This window comes from Centropristis striata, chromosome 21 (genome assembly GCF_030273125.1).
Source record: "Centropristis striata isolate RG_2023a ecotype Rhode Island chromosome 21, C.striata_1.0, whole genome shotgun sequence".
NCBI classification, from domain to species: Eukaryota; Metazoa; Chordata; class Actinopteri; order Perciformes; family Serranidae; genus Centropristis; species Centropristis striata.
The window spans coordinates 10,265,713-10,282,749 of NC_081537.1; the positions used below are offsets into that span (position 1 = coordinate 10,265,713).

At 40.7% G+C, this 17,037-nt stretch overlaps 1 protein-coding gene across 3 annotated transcripts in view; it reads right to left on the reverse strand.

Moving 5' to 3' along the window:
* The window catches only part of mpp2b (MAGUK p55 scaffold protein 2b), a 52,634-nt gene that overhangs the window by 2,197 nt on the left and 33,400 nt on the right, over positions 1-17,037 (reverse strand). For all 3 annotated transcript variants that reach the window (XM_059324874.1, XM_059324873.1, XM_059324872.1), the window contains 9 exons: positions 9,008-9,160; positions 8,545-8,700; positions 7,503-7,730; positions 4,200-4,331; positions 3,991-4,093; positions 2,889-2,957; positions 2,647-2,808; positions 1,454-1,656; positions 955-1,083 (listed from right to left, as the gene is read on the reverse strand). In XM_059324874.1, coding sequence (XP_059180857.1) covers positions 955-1,083; positions 1,454-1,656; positions 2,647-2,808; positions 2,889-2,957; positions 3,991-4,093; positions 4,200-4,331; positions 7,503-7,730; positions 8,545-8,700; positions 9,008-9,160 — 1,335 coding nt within the window. The remainder of the gene's footprint in view (positions 1-954; positions 1,084-1,453; positions 1,657-2,646; positions 2,809-2,888; positions 2,958-3,990; positions 4,094-4,199; positions 4,332-7,502; positions 7,731-8,544; positions 8,701-9,007; positions 9,161-17,037) is intronic.

Below are 17,037 nucleotides of genomic sequence, written 5' to 3' on the forward strand. Positions count from 1 at the left end.
CCAGTCCTGTTGATGAATTCTGAAGCATAAAGTTTTGGAAATTCCACGAAGGTGTTGTTTGGTGTGGTTTAGCTAACTGCGGCTAATGCTGAACTAGCATCTTGAACAGAGGAAGCTGCTCAGTTTACGCAGGTTAAGAGCTGACATTCTTCCAAGCATTGACTGTATATAAAAAATATACATACATAAATAAATATAAAAATTGACAGCCTGACAGCTCCCCAAAAGTGAAGCCAAATAATCTTGATCGCCCCCTGGTGGCTGGCTGCAGTATACGTCATAAGCCACGCCCCCTCCTTGTTAGTGAATGGGTACACATCGAATAAAAGTTTCCCAAAGATGATTTTGTTTCTTTTTAGGTAGTTTTTATCGGGCTGATGAATGTTCAAATGCTCATTTTTGTGATAAGTATGGCTTAAATTATTTATTTGTTACCATAAAATGGGTGTAAAACAACATGACTGACAGCTGTGATTGACCAGAAATTGATTGGGCATGAGTATGGGCGGGACCTCAATACTGCAGCTCCACCAGAGAGCATCACTGTGCAGAGGGAGGAAGTGGAGACACATCGTCTGATTTTTAAACAGTGTATGCTTAAAAAAAAATCAACACAAAAGCATTGAGCTGAATCAGACACACTCCCCTGCTCTCACTATAAACGCATTTTAGCGACAGCAGTTAATGGACGAATAAAGTTGGAGTGACAGCAGAGTTTGTCCTCGGACATGGTTCCTGCTCTGCAGCTGTTTTTTGAATAGCGCGACGGGAGCTCCCAAATTTTAAATGAGGACTTTATTTTTTATTAGTTCATTCAAGTAACATGTTTTTTATTAGTTTTTATTTGTAAGTTTAACATAATTCATAAATTTGTAAATTGATATCGAATTGCATTCCTAGTACAAAATTAATGAGAAAATGGGTTTTCAGGCCCTTAAAAGAACACAAACTCACCATTAACTGTTTCGTGACCACTCCTGACTCAATTGCTGACCTATTCATGGCTTTGAGAACCTCAAAGTCCGGGGCTTCAATGAACACGACATAGGGCAGGAACTCTGACGTCCGCAGGACTTTAAGAGCCTTTCGGAGAAAAACAAACGTATGTGAGACATTTTACAATCACTGCATGACTGCACAGCAAGCAAAGGGAATAGCTGAAACGCACACGCAATTATAACGCTGAGAATGTGATTCTAATGCAGCTGCAGCAGCTTCATCTAACACATTTATCAAGCTAATGTGTGTAAATAAGATTAGCTGAGTGTTACCAGCGTATAATGCTGATCATTATGAGATGGTTTTTATAAATATTTATGATGCGCTTAACCTGAAAATACTTCAGTAGCAATGAGCTGTACATAATTGGTTTGGACATAAAATTTTATACTTGTCATTTACGCTGTAAAAGGAACAGGAGCGAGCAATGAAAGCAGAGAAGAGCTTCCTCTACCTGCGGGTTGACGTCCAGGATGCAGATCTTTCCTGTTTCTATGACCTCGTGGATTGAGTTGATCTTAGTGCCATACAGGTTCCCGTCATACTCGCCGTGCTCCAAGAAACGACCGTTTTTTATGTCGCACTCCATTTCGCTGCGGGACATGAAGGAGTACATTTGGCCATCCCGCTCGTCCACCTTCGGTTTTCTGGAGGTGACTGAAGGACAACAAAGACAAAAAAGAACATTTAGAAGGGGAAACTATGACAATAAAAAAAAATATTTTCAAATTTAACACAAAGGAACAGAACGATGAAAAAGAAAGAAATTAACTTAAAAGAGATAGTTTGGATTTATTGTGGGGTTGTATGACATACTTCTCCAAAGTCAGTGTATAACCTACAGTAACCAAGAAAGCAGGACCATAGAAGAAGAACATAGAAGCTAAGCAATGTATGTTTAGAAGTCACTAGACTTCTTTGACAAAAACAGTATTTATACCTTACAGAACACAGGAGTTGTTGGCCTACCACTGCCTTGTTAGTTTGTTTGTGCTATTGTGTGGTGAACTAACCCTTTAAAACTCCAAAGTCACACAATAACACGAGTAAACTACCCAATTAAGGCAGCGGCAGACCAGCAACTCCTGCATTCTGCGAGGTAAAATAATTGCTTTTGTCAAAGGAGAATTTCTTTGAAGAGAGCATAAATAATGGCTTCGGAGCGCTGATGTAAACTTAAACAGGGCTATCAGACAGCAAGGTAAAGTGGTGAAAATATTCTAAATATAGTGCATACTTTTTTTTTTTTTTTTCCCCAATATATTTATTGTCTTTTTCTCATAGTACAATGTCCCATCAATAAAACATTCAATAACAACTTAACAGTTTGGCACTGAATATAGTGCATACTGAGAGCTAAAATGTGTCCTGCTGCTGCCCCTGTCCACAGCAGTACATTGCTTAGCATCAAACTGCAAACTGGGCCATGCCGATCGCCGTCTACTGTAGGTAACACACAGACTATGGATAAGTACCTCATAGAACCCAACTTGAATAAATGCAAACTATCCCTTTAAGTAAAAAGACACAAAATGACAACACTCACACAGTATGCACTGCAGAAAAAAAACCCATCATACTAAATGACAGATGGATTTTGTATCATTGTCTGTGTGGTTTAGTGTGATGATGAATGGCTGCACTCACAGGGGATGGTGGTGCCGTACCGCTGGGGATCCGACACCAGCAGCTTGTTTTTCAGGCTGCGACGGCCGACCCCCTGCGCACCAATCAGAACCAGCGTCTTCCTCCTGAAGGGTGGGACCTTGGCAACTTCTTCATATATCCGCAGCTCGTGGCGATCGAATTCTAGTCAGAAATCAGTAGTTAGGAATATGTACATATTAAAAAAAAGAGACTGTGATGTAACACTCTGTGAGGTAAGTTACCTGCATTCTTGGTGGTCAAATACATCATCTTTTTTTTCTTCTTACCACCCATTCCGGCACATAGAGGACCTGAGAAGGACAGAAACACACAGTGTGACTTCCAACCTCGTCTCTGGCAGCCACTTGAAAGTCAAAACGATGCACTATCAAGGTGAAGTGTCTCTGAAAGCACCGCTGAGTTATAAATCCAAAGTCTTTAGGTTATAGGGAGACTGTTCCACCAGGTGGCACTGTGCACCAATACTGATCACGCTTTGCAACCAGTCTGCTGCCAGAGAACACCTGTGACTATGAGATCTGCTGACCGTCTGTTCAATATGGCAGATAATTTTGCCCAAGAGGGAGAATGTCTTATGAACAGTGATGAAAATAGAAGCAAACATGAGCTCAACTGTTCATTATCATGTCAGAGGTGCACCCTACAGCCAGAGTGCTAAATTATGATTTATCAATCTATGAATTGGATACCCAATTCAAACCTCCCCATCCAAAAAACTATTTTGTATTCAAATCATGCTCTAAGTTGGTGTACTATGTGGAAAGCGTGCTAGCAGACAGATGTGTCCTTCCCAGGCTCCAAGGGCATTACAGTTGGGCTGTCATCTTCCTCTCCTCCACAAATGAAGGGCACGCTGCTGGCTGTGACTCACCACCTGTTTTGTCTCTGCTGAGGACTCTGCACAGAGCAGATAAATCGAAAAGGTGCAGAGCCTCTCTTCACCCCGCATCTCATAAGAGAAGAGATGATTATTGATCAGTTTCGTATTTACGGGGGTCTTATCACCACTCCTCCATCATCCTTCTCGCGGAGGGCTGTTTGCGAATGTCAGACCCCGCGGCTTAATAACAAGCAGATTGGATCAGGCTGCCCTGAGTCGCCCCGGTGCTCGTTTCCAGTCCTTCAGTGCTCACTGACAGACTAACAGACTGTTGAGGTGAGAGGAGGATGAGCGGCCAGCGCCAGATGAAATGCTTGTATGATATGGAGAGGAACAGATGTTGTCTTTGTTGCCGGTGTGTTTGTGCAGCGAGGAGTCTGTGTCGAATCTGCATAATGAGGAGTGCTTCTCTGCTCTGCTGCGTGCTGCTGAGAGGTGTGTACCTGTGGTTGCGAGCTCCAGATCTCTCTTCACAAACGCTTTCCTTTTCTCCTCGAGCAGCTGGCTCGGAATTAGACCTGCACTGCCTCCTTCTATGTGGCAGGCCTGTTAGGTAAACACACAAAGAATGAGGAAACAAGCTAACAAGCCAGTGAATGAAAAACCATCTATTCTCTGTTCAAGTAACTGCTGCAAAGAAATGTCCACTAACCTGCCACCAATTGAGATCCTCCTGGTTAAAAATCTGCAGAATGTCTCCACTGTTGAAGCTAAGCCCCGCTTCTTTACAGGGAATCAGGTTATCGTGGGATGGGTCGTAGTCGAAGTGACACTTTACAAAGGCCTAAATGGATAAAGATGTTGAGAAGGGGAAAAGTGTCAGTTAAATTGCAGTAATGGATGTCAAAACAGACACATTTTATTGAATACACAAGCTGGGGATGTATGCCTCCTGGTGTGGTGTACGAGCAGTACATGATGTGTGCTTGGTGGATTGTGTGAGTAAGTGTCCGTCACTATGAAACAGCCTTGCGCACTTAAAGTCCACTCCATCTCTCAGCTCACTTTCCCGACATCTCAAGGCTACAGGATTCAGCTCATACACCAAACCCTGTATCCCAACCCCCACTGACAGGACAAGAAGTCTGAGAGACAGACAGACAGACAGACAGACAGACAGAGTGAGAGAGAAACATGGAAATAAAGAGAGAGAGAGCCAAAATCTGTAGCCATGGCAACCATCCCTTCCCCCATTGCACTTGACGCTTTTACTTGTGCTGAACTGATGCATGAACATAAAAAAAGAAGCTGCAAGCCCTTACTGTACCGTGTGTGTGTCATTCTCCTGTAAGCAGACAATGGACACTCAGTCTCAGTTGGCTAAAGGGAGCCGTCAGTTGAGTCACCGTGCGATGGCACAGCTCAACGCGTGAAACGCCGACAGCTGGATCACATTCGGAGAGAACTTTCGCTCGAATCGTCACAACTCCTTGCACAGCACAACATCCACCTACACAGCACTTTACTGAGCTAGCACAGCCAAATCATTCTTTAATATCTCTGACTGACAGCCGCTATTAAGTGTTCAAGTGGGCACTCTGGTATCCAGAGCTGATAGCACAAGAAAGGAAAACTAAACACTTGTATACTCTGGTTTCATAAAGTGAAAGGTCTTAAGAAGACATACTGTAGAAATGTCTTCTTTCAGAAAAGGCTTCACTTTAGGAAATGTTCCAAAGAGCCGTGACTCAGAACATAGTCTTTTCAGTTAATCACCCAAAGAAATGGGAGGGTGTTACGTTTTCTTACATGAAAGCAATTTAGTGGATTTCTGCCAAATTGGCTGCTGCCCTCAGTTTCCACAGGTCTTACAAAAACAGCTGGAAGTGTGATTTTTATTTATATATTTTTTACAACTACTGGTTTTGCTCGTTTACATCTTTTCATTTAAAAGATTACACAGTTTCTCTGCAAGCTGAGGGAATTCTCTGAACTCTTAGGCTAATTGAAGGCCGAGAGAACAGTGTAAGCCACAGAAGCAGCTCTGTGAGGCTGCACTTAAAGGTTCAGTAGGCTGTTATATTGGCTGAACTGTCACTATGTCCTGACAGAAGTACAACCTAGCTTGTTCGTCTCTGGAGCTGCCATTCACTCTCCTGCTACAAACCTGATTCCAAAAAGGTTCATCTGTTCAAACTAGGGCTGGGCGATATGACCTCAAATAGATTTTGTTTTTTGCCTTTGCCTTACTACACTGACATGATCTCTACTGTAAATATGCTCTATTAAAGCTGGGATATTTTTTTTTCTAATGAAAGAGTGCAAATCTTTGTGATTTTAAAGAAAGTAAGGAAACACACAGATGAACTATTCTGTGGTTATTTACAGAATATTTTGAATTTAAATTTAAAAAAAAAATGCTTGAAAAGAAACCGTCATAGTAGAAATCAACTTCTCACTCTCAAAAACTTGCATGTCTTGCAAATGTTTTTCCTGCAGTGCTTACATTTGACTTATATTTGTTTTGTGTCATCTTCTAAAGCCAAAGACATGGCATATTTCTTGGGTACAAGCCGCTCAAGTTACTCAGTTGGCTCAGTGTTTGAGTTTCCTCCTGTTGCTTTCATGTAACGGATTATTTTAAAATAATCATCAAGGGCAAGATTGCGTCAGTTAGACGTTCTAAATGTTGGTTTTGATTACTTTTCTATAATTGCCCAGCCCTAGATTGTATATATTGTTTTTGTACAGTTTTCATTTGAATATATATCACATAGCAAATGATCACATTATGTTCTATTTGTTAGGTTAGGTTTGTTAGAAATGATCATTTTTAAGATAAGTTAGCTGAAGTTAATGCACGTTGACTTGTGGATGAATGTATCAAATTTCATGGCAATCTGTCCAACAGTTAAGACGTTTTTTCATTCAAAAGCACAGATGATAAAAAGTCAGGGGATCACTACATTCAGTAGGAGACATCCTCTGGGCACTGTGGAGGTCTGTCCAAACCATCATGGCAGTCCATCCAACAGTTGTTGAGGTATTTTAGTCTGGATAAAGTGGTGGACTGACCAACTGACTGACATTGTATGTGAGGCTAAAAAATGTTTTTCATCCAGTGGAAAACTAACTAATATTTTCACCCTGCTGCAATAATAGGCTTCAAATACATGTACATCTGTGCTGATAATCCTAGCACATAAACCCTCTCTACATCATTTTCTTGTAGAATATGTTCTAGTATATTTTGGTCTAGTGTAAGGAATTAATTTGGCACGGCTTCTTCAAGCTCTACTGTTCCTCTTCTCTTCTGCTGAGAGCAATCAGTCACAGATCCCTGTGCCTAACACATGTCAGGCTGAATGTGCTGCATCCTACGAGGTGCTCCATCTTTCCATCCTATTGGCATCACCAGGCAACGTAACCTTTCTATTTCCCCTCACTGTAAACTGGGTCACACTTTCAGTATGAATAGCCTCCTCTGGCTCTTAGAAAGCTTGTGTTCATCTGCTAGTATAAGACAAGAAGAGCCACGACTACACCCTGATTTTTCCATGCTGCCTTGAGTAATTTCCTATAAATATTTGATATCCAACAAACTAAAATATTCAATTTGATGTGAACTTTATGACCATGGGAGGAAAAGGACACAATGAAAAAGACTCCAGTGTCACTACAGCTGTCTGTGGGATCCCTCTTTGTCTTTCTTGTTTTTCAATTATTGATACATTATGTATGTGTGAGAAGAAAATTACTCATTTGGATAAGTGACAAAACTATGAAGCAGGTATTACAGCTAGATGCCAATGTCATCTACAAAGTCCTGCTATCGAATTAGATAAATGATTCTTGGCACAGCAGACAAGGTTACAGGCAGCAGGGAGAGTGCCAGGGAGGACACTCAGTACTTACTTGACTGATGAAAATGGCAGTATCCTTTCAAACTAATCATAACTTTCTGTACAATATTTATTTTACGAGTTACAGCACTGTATGTATTTGATTTGCTGACCTGTCTCGGTGTGTGTGGCTCCTGGTAGCTGGGCAGGATCTTCAGCACCACGCTGCCGCTCGCCTCCTTCAGCATCTCCTGGAGCACTTTGGGGTCGTTGCCCACCTCCTTGCCGTTCACCTCCTTGATGATGTCGCCCACATGGAGCAGACCTTGCTGGTCAATCATGCCGCCGTGGAGGATCCTGGCAATCACCAGCTCGCCGCTCTCCACTCGAAACGTCACTCCCTGCAGTCAAAACACAACTTGTTAAGTGGGTTTACTCGACTCAATTAGCACAAAACATGTTTTGCACAAACACAAATATGAACTCATCAGAGCAATTACAGTATTACTTCTATCAATTAAATAATTAACGGTCCTACAGTGTCCTCCGTTGCTCAGCAGTTTAAAAGGCAAGTCGGTAGGGGTGAAGTGTTGTGAACAAGCAGAAACTCCCATGGCTGAGTGGTGAAGTTAATGCAGAATATCTTAAGGTGCAATTACTGTAATGGCCACCAGATGCTGGCTGCAAGAACTGTTCCAACTCTTCCATTAGGGAGATATCATGGCCTAAATAAAGATATATTTTAGGGTGTTTTTGCTTGTTTGACAGTTTTATTACTCTGTTTGTGCTCCTTATTTGTCCCATTTAGGCTCCACATGTGCATCCTCACCTTCGATACAATTTGGATTTCGTGGTACTAGTAACTTGCTGCATGGTAAAGTGACGTGAAAAGACTTTAGAAAATTTTGTGCTGCAGACTGAGTTTATGGGTTTAAAGTGAGATAAAAGAGCATCTGGCGAAGTTATCACTGAATCCTTGTTATTAATCGGCATGCCATGATGCTGCAGATAAACCTCCCTTTTGTGCTGGAAGGCAGTATATATCTGACTGGTGTCTCTTAACAATGCTACAAAGGGCTCTCATTATACTGAGTGCATATGCTGCGCCCAAAACACAAATCATACCATTTATTGTGGAGTTTTATCTGTATACAGTTTACAGGCGGCTTTCTCCTGCCTCATTGATTACAGTGGGCTGCTGCTTAAGTGACTTACCAGATGCTCTCCAGACACCTTGCGGATGCCCACCATCCTGACTGCGTCTGGGGGAACGGGCTGGTTGTTGAGGGCTGCGTCCATGAAGGAACAGGGGCTGGGGGGAGGGGTCTCATAGTTTTTGGACGCCACAGAATCATGGGTCTCCAGGAGGGACTGTGAGCACAACAGCAGGGGACACAAACACTGATGATGACAATGATAAACAGGCTTTTTCCACTGCAGGAACTTGATGATAATAGAATCATGCTATACTGCGCACATCAGGTGTTCTTGCTCTGGTCTGTGCAGAGCTATTGTCACACACTGCATGGACTGAAACACATATTTTAGCTCAAAATCAATCCAATCCATGCTAGCACAACATGCACCATTAAGCGTGAACATCACTTTGAGGAGTAATCAAAGGCTTAGCCTGAGTGCATGTTAATTAAAAGCTACAGTTTAGTGTGAGATGCAAGACCTGGAAGTGAGGCTCCTTCAGGATGCGGACCAGCTCGTCGGCCGCCTGGCTCCTGTTGGCGAGCGGGTTGAGCTCCTTGAGGATGTCCTGGACCAGCTCCACATTGTTCTCCCTCACAGCCTCCAGCTTGTGTTCCTCAAACTGCTCATGGGCCTGGGATTTAATGGATATAAAGCAGATGTTAGCTTCGACTTTACAGTAAAAAACTTGAATGGCGCTCTGAGGGGCAGACCTCCTCCACGGCTAATGGTGCATTCACATGCTCCTCTGATGGTCACATTTCCCAAGTTCAGAGGTCGTTCATCCAGCTTTGTGTGTTTTTGAGGCTTCAGTCCTAATGTGGAAACAACATTGATGCTGCAATATGTTGTATTTTATTGCATATAGTGTCCAAACAACACGTTCATTTCAATATTTGCAAGTTGGCCATGAATTATGATATGTTGCCTAAATAATTGACATTTTATCAAGATCACAGTATGGAGATGTGAGATATTAAAATCGCAGGTAGCGAAATAATTGTTAGTCAAAATAAGTGCCAATACACCATTGTGAATCAAGTATTTTTCGGCTGCAGGGATAAAAAAACAAATCTTTGTTTGATACAGATTCATATAACATCATAATTATTCCCACTAATAGTGTGAATCATGTCGCAATATCAGTAAAAAGCAATATTAGTTTTGTAAAGTTAAAACTTCTGCTATTGTGACTACCTTGGTACGTACATTTCACAAAATTCCAGAAATATGACATATAGTTCCATTAATCCACCTTCTCAGTGAGCAGTTAATGCACCGTGCTGACTTATTGTGCAATGTTTTCTGAGTTCTGCTGGACTGTTTGTTTTGATTCAGTAGCACAGAAAAAGGGCACGATAACAAACGACGAAAACAGCGACCTTAAGCTAACCCCTGCTGACAGCAACACACAGCCAGCACTCATAAATCCTCAATGAAAGGTACAAAACCCAAGAAAACTAAGCACAAACTTGAGTCAAATCTTGCGCCCTGTAGGTTTCTTCGGTGTGTTGCTGCGAAACATCAATATTTCAAGCAACATTCATTTTTCACTTTCCCCTTCACTGCTGCCGTGGACATAGGAGTCGGTGGTTATTGGATATGGCTTCCACACCTTCTGGTGCGGGATCACAGATAAAGAATGAACGGCTTTATCCATCCCCATCTGGTGCATTTTGTATCGAGGGCCTGCTTTTGGTTTGGGATATTCCTCATGTGATACAGTATATAGTTTTTCAAAAAAGGTCTTGTGATCCCCTAAAAAACAATAGATATTCCATAAATCCTTCAAATACTACAACCTAATTACAGACAATGTTTTTCTATCATTTACAGTAGCACAACTTGCAACTGTACACCAAGCAATCTTGTATTTGAAGATTCACATTGTCAGGCGATCCCACAGAGGATTCGTCCAGTGGGACCGACGGCTACTCTGGCAGCCACATTGTTTGTTTGCTGCGGAAGAGAGGAAGAATCCCTGCCGAGAGACAGGATGTGGTGCACGGATACAAACAAACAGATACACAGATATTCACTAATGCCGCGTGCACACAACCTCACGCACAATTAATCTAATACGTACATTCTGCACACACAGAAGGACAGCACACACACCCCCACACAGAAAGTTATTTGCACATGGACTTAAACACACAGTGATTCAGTGATGCGGCAGAAGGACTTTTGCTCATTTGGTGTTTGGCAGAATTCTTTGTAACCTGATGGAGCGAGCCGTCAGTGTCAGCCACGCCGGCACGGATGCTGTGCTATATGATTTGTTTTGAAATTTTCGGAGGAATCTGTCTGTTTTGACGCCACTTACTTGGTTATATTTGAAGGGAAAAAATACTATTTATGTCAAAATGACTAATATAAGCCTGTTTTCTTTCTGCCCTATTATATCGTGCATTGTATGCTATATTAGCCTTTCACGTTGTTGATATACACTCTATCATTGATACCAATTATTTAGCAATTACTCTGCCAAGTACGAAAATGTGTGGCTTTCAAAATTCCCATTTTATTGTAATTAAAAGACACTACTAATCTTCCTCTTCTGCACCTTGACATGACAGCTATAAAGGCTAATGAGCACTGCTGTTCTCAAGGCAAGCCCGCAATGACAAAGCAGTGTTTTAATTGTACTCTGCATCTCCATGAGATGCTTTTTGATAGATTTATGGTTTACTTAGCCAGCCTTCTTTTCTCCTTTTAAAATCTCATTACTATAGCTCAGTGGCTTGTGCTGTCATTGATCAATTTATTGGTCCATAGTAGCAATAGGTTAGTTAAAGCAACCTTGTGACATCCATGATAAAACACATTCCTCATTTATAAGCAGTAAAAAAACACCAGTGCGCAATTCAATATACTATGAGGGTTTGGCCACTACAGCATTACTTGTTCTAGTTTATAGTCCGTATATAAACAAAACGACACTTCTCAAAGGTGAACCAGAAACGTCATGAATGCCCCCTGGTGGCTGGCTACAGTATAGGTCATAATTTCAGCCCCCTCTATGTTGGCTGATGGAAAATGGGCCAAACAAAGAAAAATCAAAGCACACTTCAAATACATTTTTTTCCAAAGAGGAATTCTGTCATTTTAGTTTGTTCTTAGTACTTCTATGCTGTTAATTCAAGTTTTTATTTTTGGTTTTAACCCTTTAAACTCTGCAGTAGAAATAGTCTGCTTGTACCTACATTGGTACTTCATTAATACGTCATTTCTTGCTGCTTCATATCCCCAAAATCTGTTAAATTTAGTTAAAAGGTTATGTTATTCAATGAATATTAAATATAATAATAATAATAACAACTTAGTAATAAAAATATTGACATTATGCGATAACCAGAAGAAAAAAAACTTAGACAAATTTGTTCATCAAGTTTTTATAAACACATACAATATTGACCCAAAATATTTCTAAATATAGAAACATTAATAAAATATTTCTCAATACACCAAGATATTTTAACCATATAATTTTTTGTTTTTGAAATATGCAATTTTTTACAAGCAAGAGTGCCAGCGCAATGTAATTATTTCCACTAGTTCTTAAATTGGTATTTATCGGTCACTTCCATGACATTTCTTGAAGTACCTTATCCTATGCTTCTCACAGGAGGTCTGTTTTCATAGGGTTACACAGTTTTTTGTTGCTATGAAGGGTGGGAGTGTGACGCCATTACGGACACTCGTGACTCGTGAATCGAGTTTGATCGATCTGGTGTGTGGGAGGGACTTCAATATCACAGGTCTTTTCCCGATTACTACTGCGCAGATGCTCAAAATGCTTCAAAATGCACAAAATAGCAGCTCCTAATACCGAAATATCTTGGAGTCTTTGGTCTGGTATGACTGGTAGCTTATGATGACTAACTCTAATTTTAGCAGACTTTATATAGATATGTCTGTGCAACTGACATCACTGAGTCAGGTCACTAATTGTTACACTACCTACCATGAACCATTTCATTGTCATTTACTTATGTCTACCGTCAGTGTCATACAGAAAAAGTTATGTAAATGTAATAGAATGGCTCTGACTGAGATGTATCATTCAGCATTGAGGACATTAGGCGTTTCTCTGAAAGCAGACTATTATTCCATGGTGAGTGCTGAGTGCTACATTAGATAAGGTGTACTATGGCATGCTGTGAAGCTTTTATGCATGATTTCTGTTTCCGCTCTTTCAGCTAAATGTCAATAGCTGGCAGGAAATGGGCCGATAATCGAAAGGATTTGACCACTTGTCACATTCGAACTAAATTGTTTTGCACAAGTTATTATGTGTAAAACCAGAAGTCATTGTTTTGGAGGCTACATGGCACTATTTAACACAGACCTTGGAGTGCAATTTACAGTCTAAACAGAGATAAATATGGTGGTTTGGAAGTCAGGTTAAATAGCGTACCTAATTCCCTAAAAGCAGCTCATTTAGCCGTCTTAAATGTCTCAATAGTCAGAGCCAAGCATTGAGTCAGTGCCACACTCATAACTGATAATAATTGAGCACTGTGGAAGCTCTTTTGCATGATGATAGCTCCTGTTGTCAATATCTGCCCATTGTGGCCTAATCATCATTCAGATTCATTACAGAATTATACGTTGTGCTGATTGCATTATTCTGTAGTGAGTGAGGTGCAATCAGCACAATGAAGTCAACATCCAGTATGCACAGCAGCACAGACCCTGACTCGGTCCCTCTGTTAGCATGTCCTTTCCACTTTCAGCACATTTATAGATCCACTGTGGATCTATAAACATGGATCCACATCCTTAAGCAAGGCGACTTAACTCATATTGTGCATCAGCAGATTAATCTTTTATGAGAATGCTAGTCAATACGCCAGCACCATCACGAACCCTCTCAGACAAACAGTACAAATACCAGTGTCGCTGGGATGCACAGATACAGGAAATAAATTAGTCTTTAGTGAAAAGAAACCATCAACAAAGAGACAGCATGAGGAATAGGATCAGAAAGGAGCAGAAGAGGCTCTGCTTTCAGCAATACAGGAGGCTTTTGATGCAGTACTCCCCACTGCTCCCTGTGGATAGTCCATCTCCAAATTTCCTGAACAGAACTGCCTCTGAATTACTGAATGAGACTGCGCAGCGTTACCTCTGGCTCTGTCGGACTCTGAGCCCTGCAGACTAATTCATCTCCCTGGACAGAGAAACCTCATGGCCACAAACGGCAACCTCCACAGCGCAACTCAGCTAGCACTGACTGTGCAAAGTTAGAAAGATAAATGTGGTAATCCATACTAATGGCTGTTGACAGCATAAAGGAAAGGCAGAGGATGAATTTCAGTACACGACGTGAACAGCATCTCCTTCTGTACTTCTGCAATGCACAGCAGTGTGCGTTTTCCTTTTCTTCCTGTTGCTTTTGAAAAAGTCCACACTTTTAAAAAAGTTATGTGAAATTGTGCTCTTGGCAAGAAGTGGAAGGGGGAGACACCAGAGAAAGACGTAGTGGGATGAAACTCTGAAAAGCCTGTCTGCCACTGCTAAGCTCTTTCACTCTTCTCTCTTCACTTCAAAAAGCTGTACTCTGTAACAACCACATCTCTCTCCCCTTCTCCTCCTTCAAGGGAATATGGAGAACTACTTGGGATTGGCTTCATAAGGAGAACCAAGAAAATTCATTTAAATACTTGCTTCTATGCAGAATATAAAAAAAAAAACATTTTGTGGTGTCTAGCAGTTCACTGTCTTCAGCATAAAATAAACATGGTTTGGTTCATCTTAGGTATAAAGGAAGATATTGTTAAGGTACGCTCACTGCTCCAGACACACATTATTTGCCATAAATTATGAAACTAGGAACGCTGTTTTGGATCTATTCACTATTGAGCCATTCGAGTGTAATTCAACAAAGAATTTAAAAGATTTCAGGTCAAAGTCCAGAAGTTGTAGCAAGACCTAAAACAAACAGCTGATTGTACTGGTTTAAATCAGCTCTAACAGAATAATGCATGTCTACACAAGAGTTACAAATGTTTCTGTTTTGTCTCATACAGCAACAACAATGTCAGTGAAAGATATGCCAAAGGAAATAAAAGCATTTTCTGGAATAATAGTTCTATGATATCAATGAGAAATAGACAGAGAGGACGGCAGTATGCATTTGGGAGCTATATTCACAAATGAAGAGGACATTAAAACTGAGGTAATAGCTCACCAGGTCCCAATGCAAGCATCAGGTGCTACAAGTCCTAGCAGGTCATATGAAGGACAAACTTATGCAGGAACAACAATGAAAGTTATGACTCCATATAGCATCAGAAACTCTTAATTGTACGCTGTTAGGTTAGCACAACTAGTGCTAGTGGGTTTGCATGCTACAACAGCAATGGAGAGAGAGTTGTGTAAAGATGAGGATGATGTGTGGATGTTATTCAACCGTTGAAGGGTAACTTTATGTGAAAGGAAACACATCCAACATGCTAAAGCACATGTGACATTATCAAAAAGGGAAACGAAAAAAGCGAGAAGAGCTCAACTCCTTATCCCTGCTGTTTTAAAGCAGCTTCAGAGTGCTGTTGTACTTCCGTTTCTGCATTTTTCTTTTAAAACACAGGAATAAATGTCTATAATCATCTATAGGCTAGAATTAGACAAAACCTGAAAGCTTGACAGGCCTCCCATGCCAAGTTACGCTAACATATAGGACCAGACAGTGGCAGTTCTAGCAAAGGGTCAATAGTGTAAAACCATTCTTACATCATATTAAGAGTTGCTGTTTCACATGTGTTTATTATTCTGGGGGGAAATTTTTAAGACCAGTCAAAACAACAAAAGGCAGTTGCAAGCCACGTCTGAGTGCTCTTGGAATAACTTCACATATTTGCTTTCATCTCGGACAAGCTTTAATCCAACGTCTGGGCACCTGCCCAAGATAAATCTGTGCAAATGCAACATTGATTTGAAAATGTATCTTGTTCATTTTTACAAGTATACATGCTGTGGACAAAAATAACAATGCAGGTCTATCAAGTATGTCTAGGTGCTATGGCAACCCTTTTAATCCCTCTTCAGTACTGTAATGCAAGTATATTAGTGTGTGTATTACTGTGTTGAACTACAAGGTGGAGCTGATCCGAAATATTCACCAGTGCCACTATATAGGTAGGTGTACAAGTTTTAGTAGGAGATTGTTGCCACATAAGCATTGATTGAAATCATGCATCCATCCCATCCTCATGAATGCAATATCTCAGAATAACTTTGAGGGAATTTCTTTAAATTTTGCCCAAACACCAACTTGGAATCAACATGAAAGGATTAGATTTCGGTGGTCAAAGCTCAGAAAAACACTTTTGGCTGTAACTCAAGAATGTATATTTTCTATTATAACAAGGCTAATTGTATAGCAGTAATGCAAATAAGAGTGTTAAATATTTAGTTGTGATTTATTGTATTATAATTACCCGAAATCTGTATATATAGTTCTTATCTGACATGTTTATCCTCCTGAGTCAGCTTGTGGAATGCTTTATATTAAGTTCCTCTAACCCACGGACATCTTTGTGTGTATATGTATGTATACATTGGGCCGTCTCGCTAGCGTCTCCCCTTTTGTCACTGTGTTTCATGGGAGAGGTAAGCTGCATTGTTCTCTGCATGTTCGCTTATCTTAAATGATCGTTATACTGAAATATATTATAATATACTTTCTGTACCTTTGCGTAGGAGCTGAAGCTGAGGGCAGGATTGACTCGAGTATTGTTGATTACTGTATCTGTCAGAATAAAGATCGCCTCTAAAAGAGATCTGGTCTGGGCTTCTTTACACAACGCAGAGTATCCTCCACAGGTTACACTATTAGGACAAAATCTCACACAAATGTCTAACAGGATAAAATTATGAAGTGATTACAGTGGAGGGGGAAGGAGAATTCCATCTGGATCAGTCTACATCTGCTGAGTCAGACTAGTTAGATACTGAATTGGCCACACTAATCTTTGATGCCCACCTTGAAACTGTGGTGACTGTCGAGATCTTCTGTGCTACCGGGTAAAAGATGTGTGCAAATCATTCATGTTTCACTTAATAATGCCTATTAAATTCCTTCAAAGTCTCCACTACATTTATTTTGTGAGTCTGGACGGACACGTTGGACGTAAACTGCAACTTGACTAGCTGGCCATAACAATAGTTTTCTTTTTAAAGGAACATTCCACCCAAAATCTTCTGAATAATGTCTCACTGAGTCAGTTTTATTTCTGTGTTGTTATTATAAACCAAGTAAAGATCCTCAACTGCAGCATTCAAACAGTATTAAACCAAATGTCTGCCATTCATTCCTGGCATGATCCTCCATTGATCCCGTTCCACCTGCACTTGTCAACCTGTCAAACATGTCAAGAGTAACTGTGCAGCTCACTGGCTGCTATTTCAATCTTTTGCTCTGATTTGCAATAGAAGTTTCGTATTGCCTTGTTAAAATGACTGACAGCTGGGAAACAATGGAAATGTTAGCAGCGCCTTATAAAG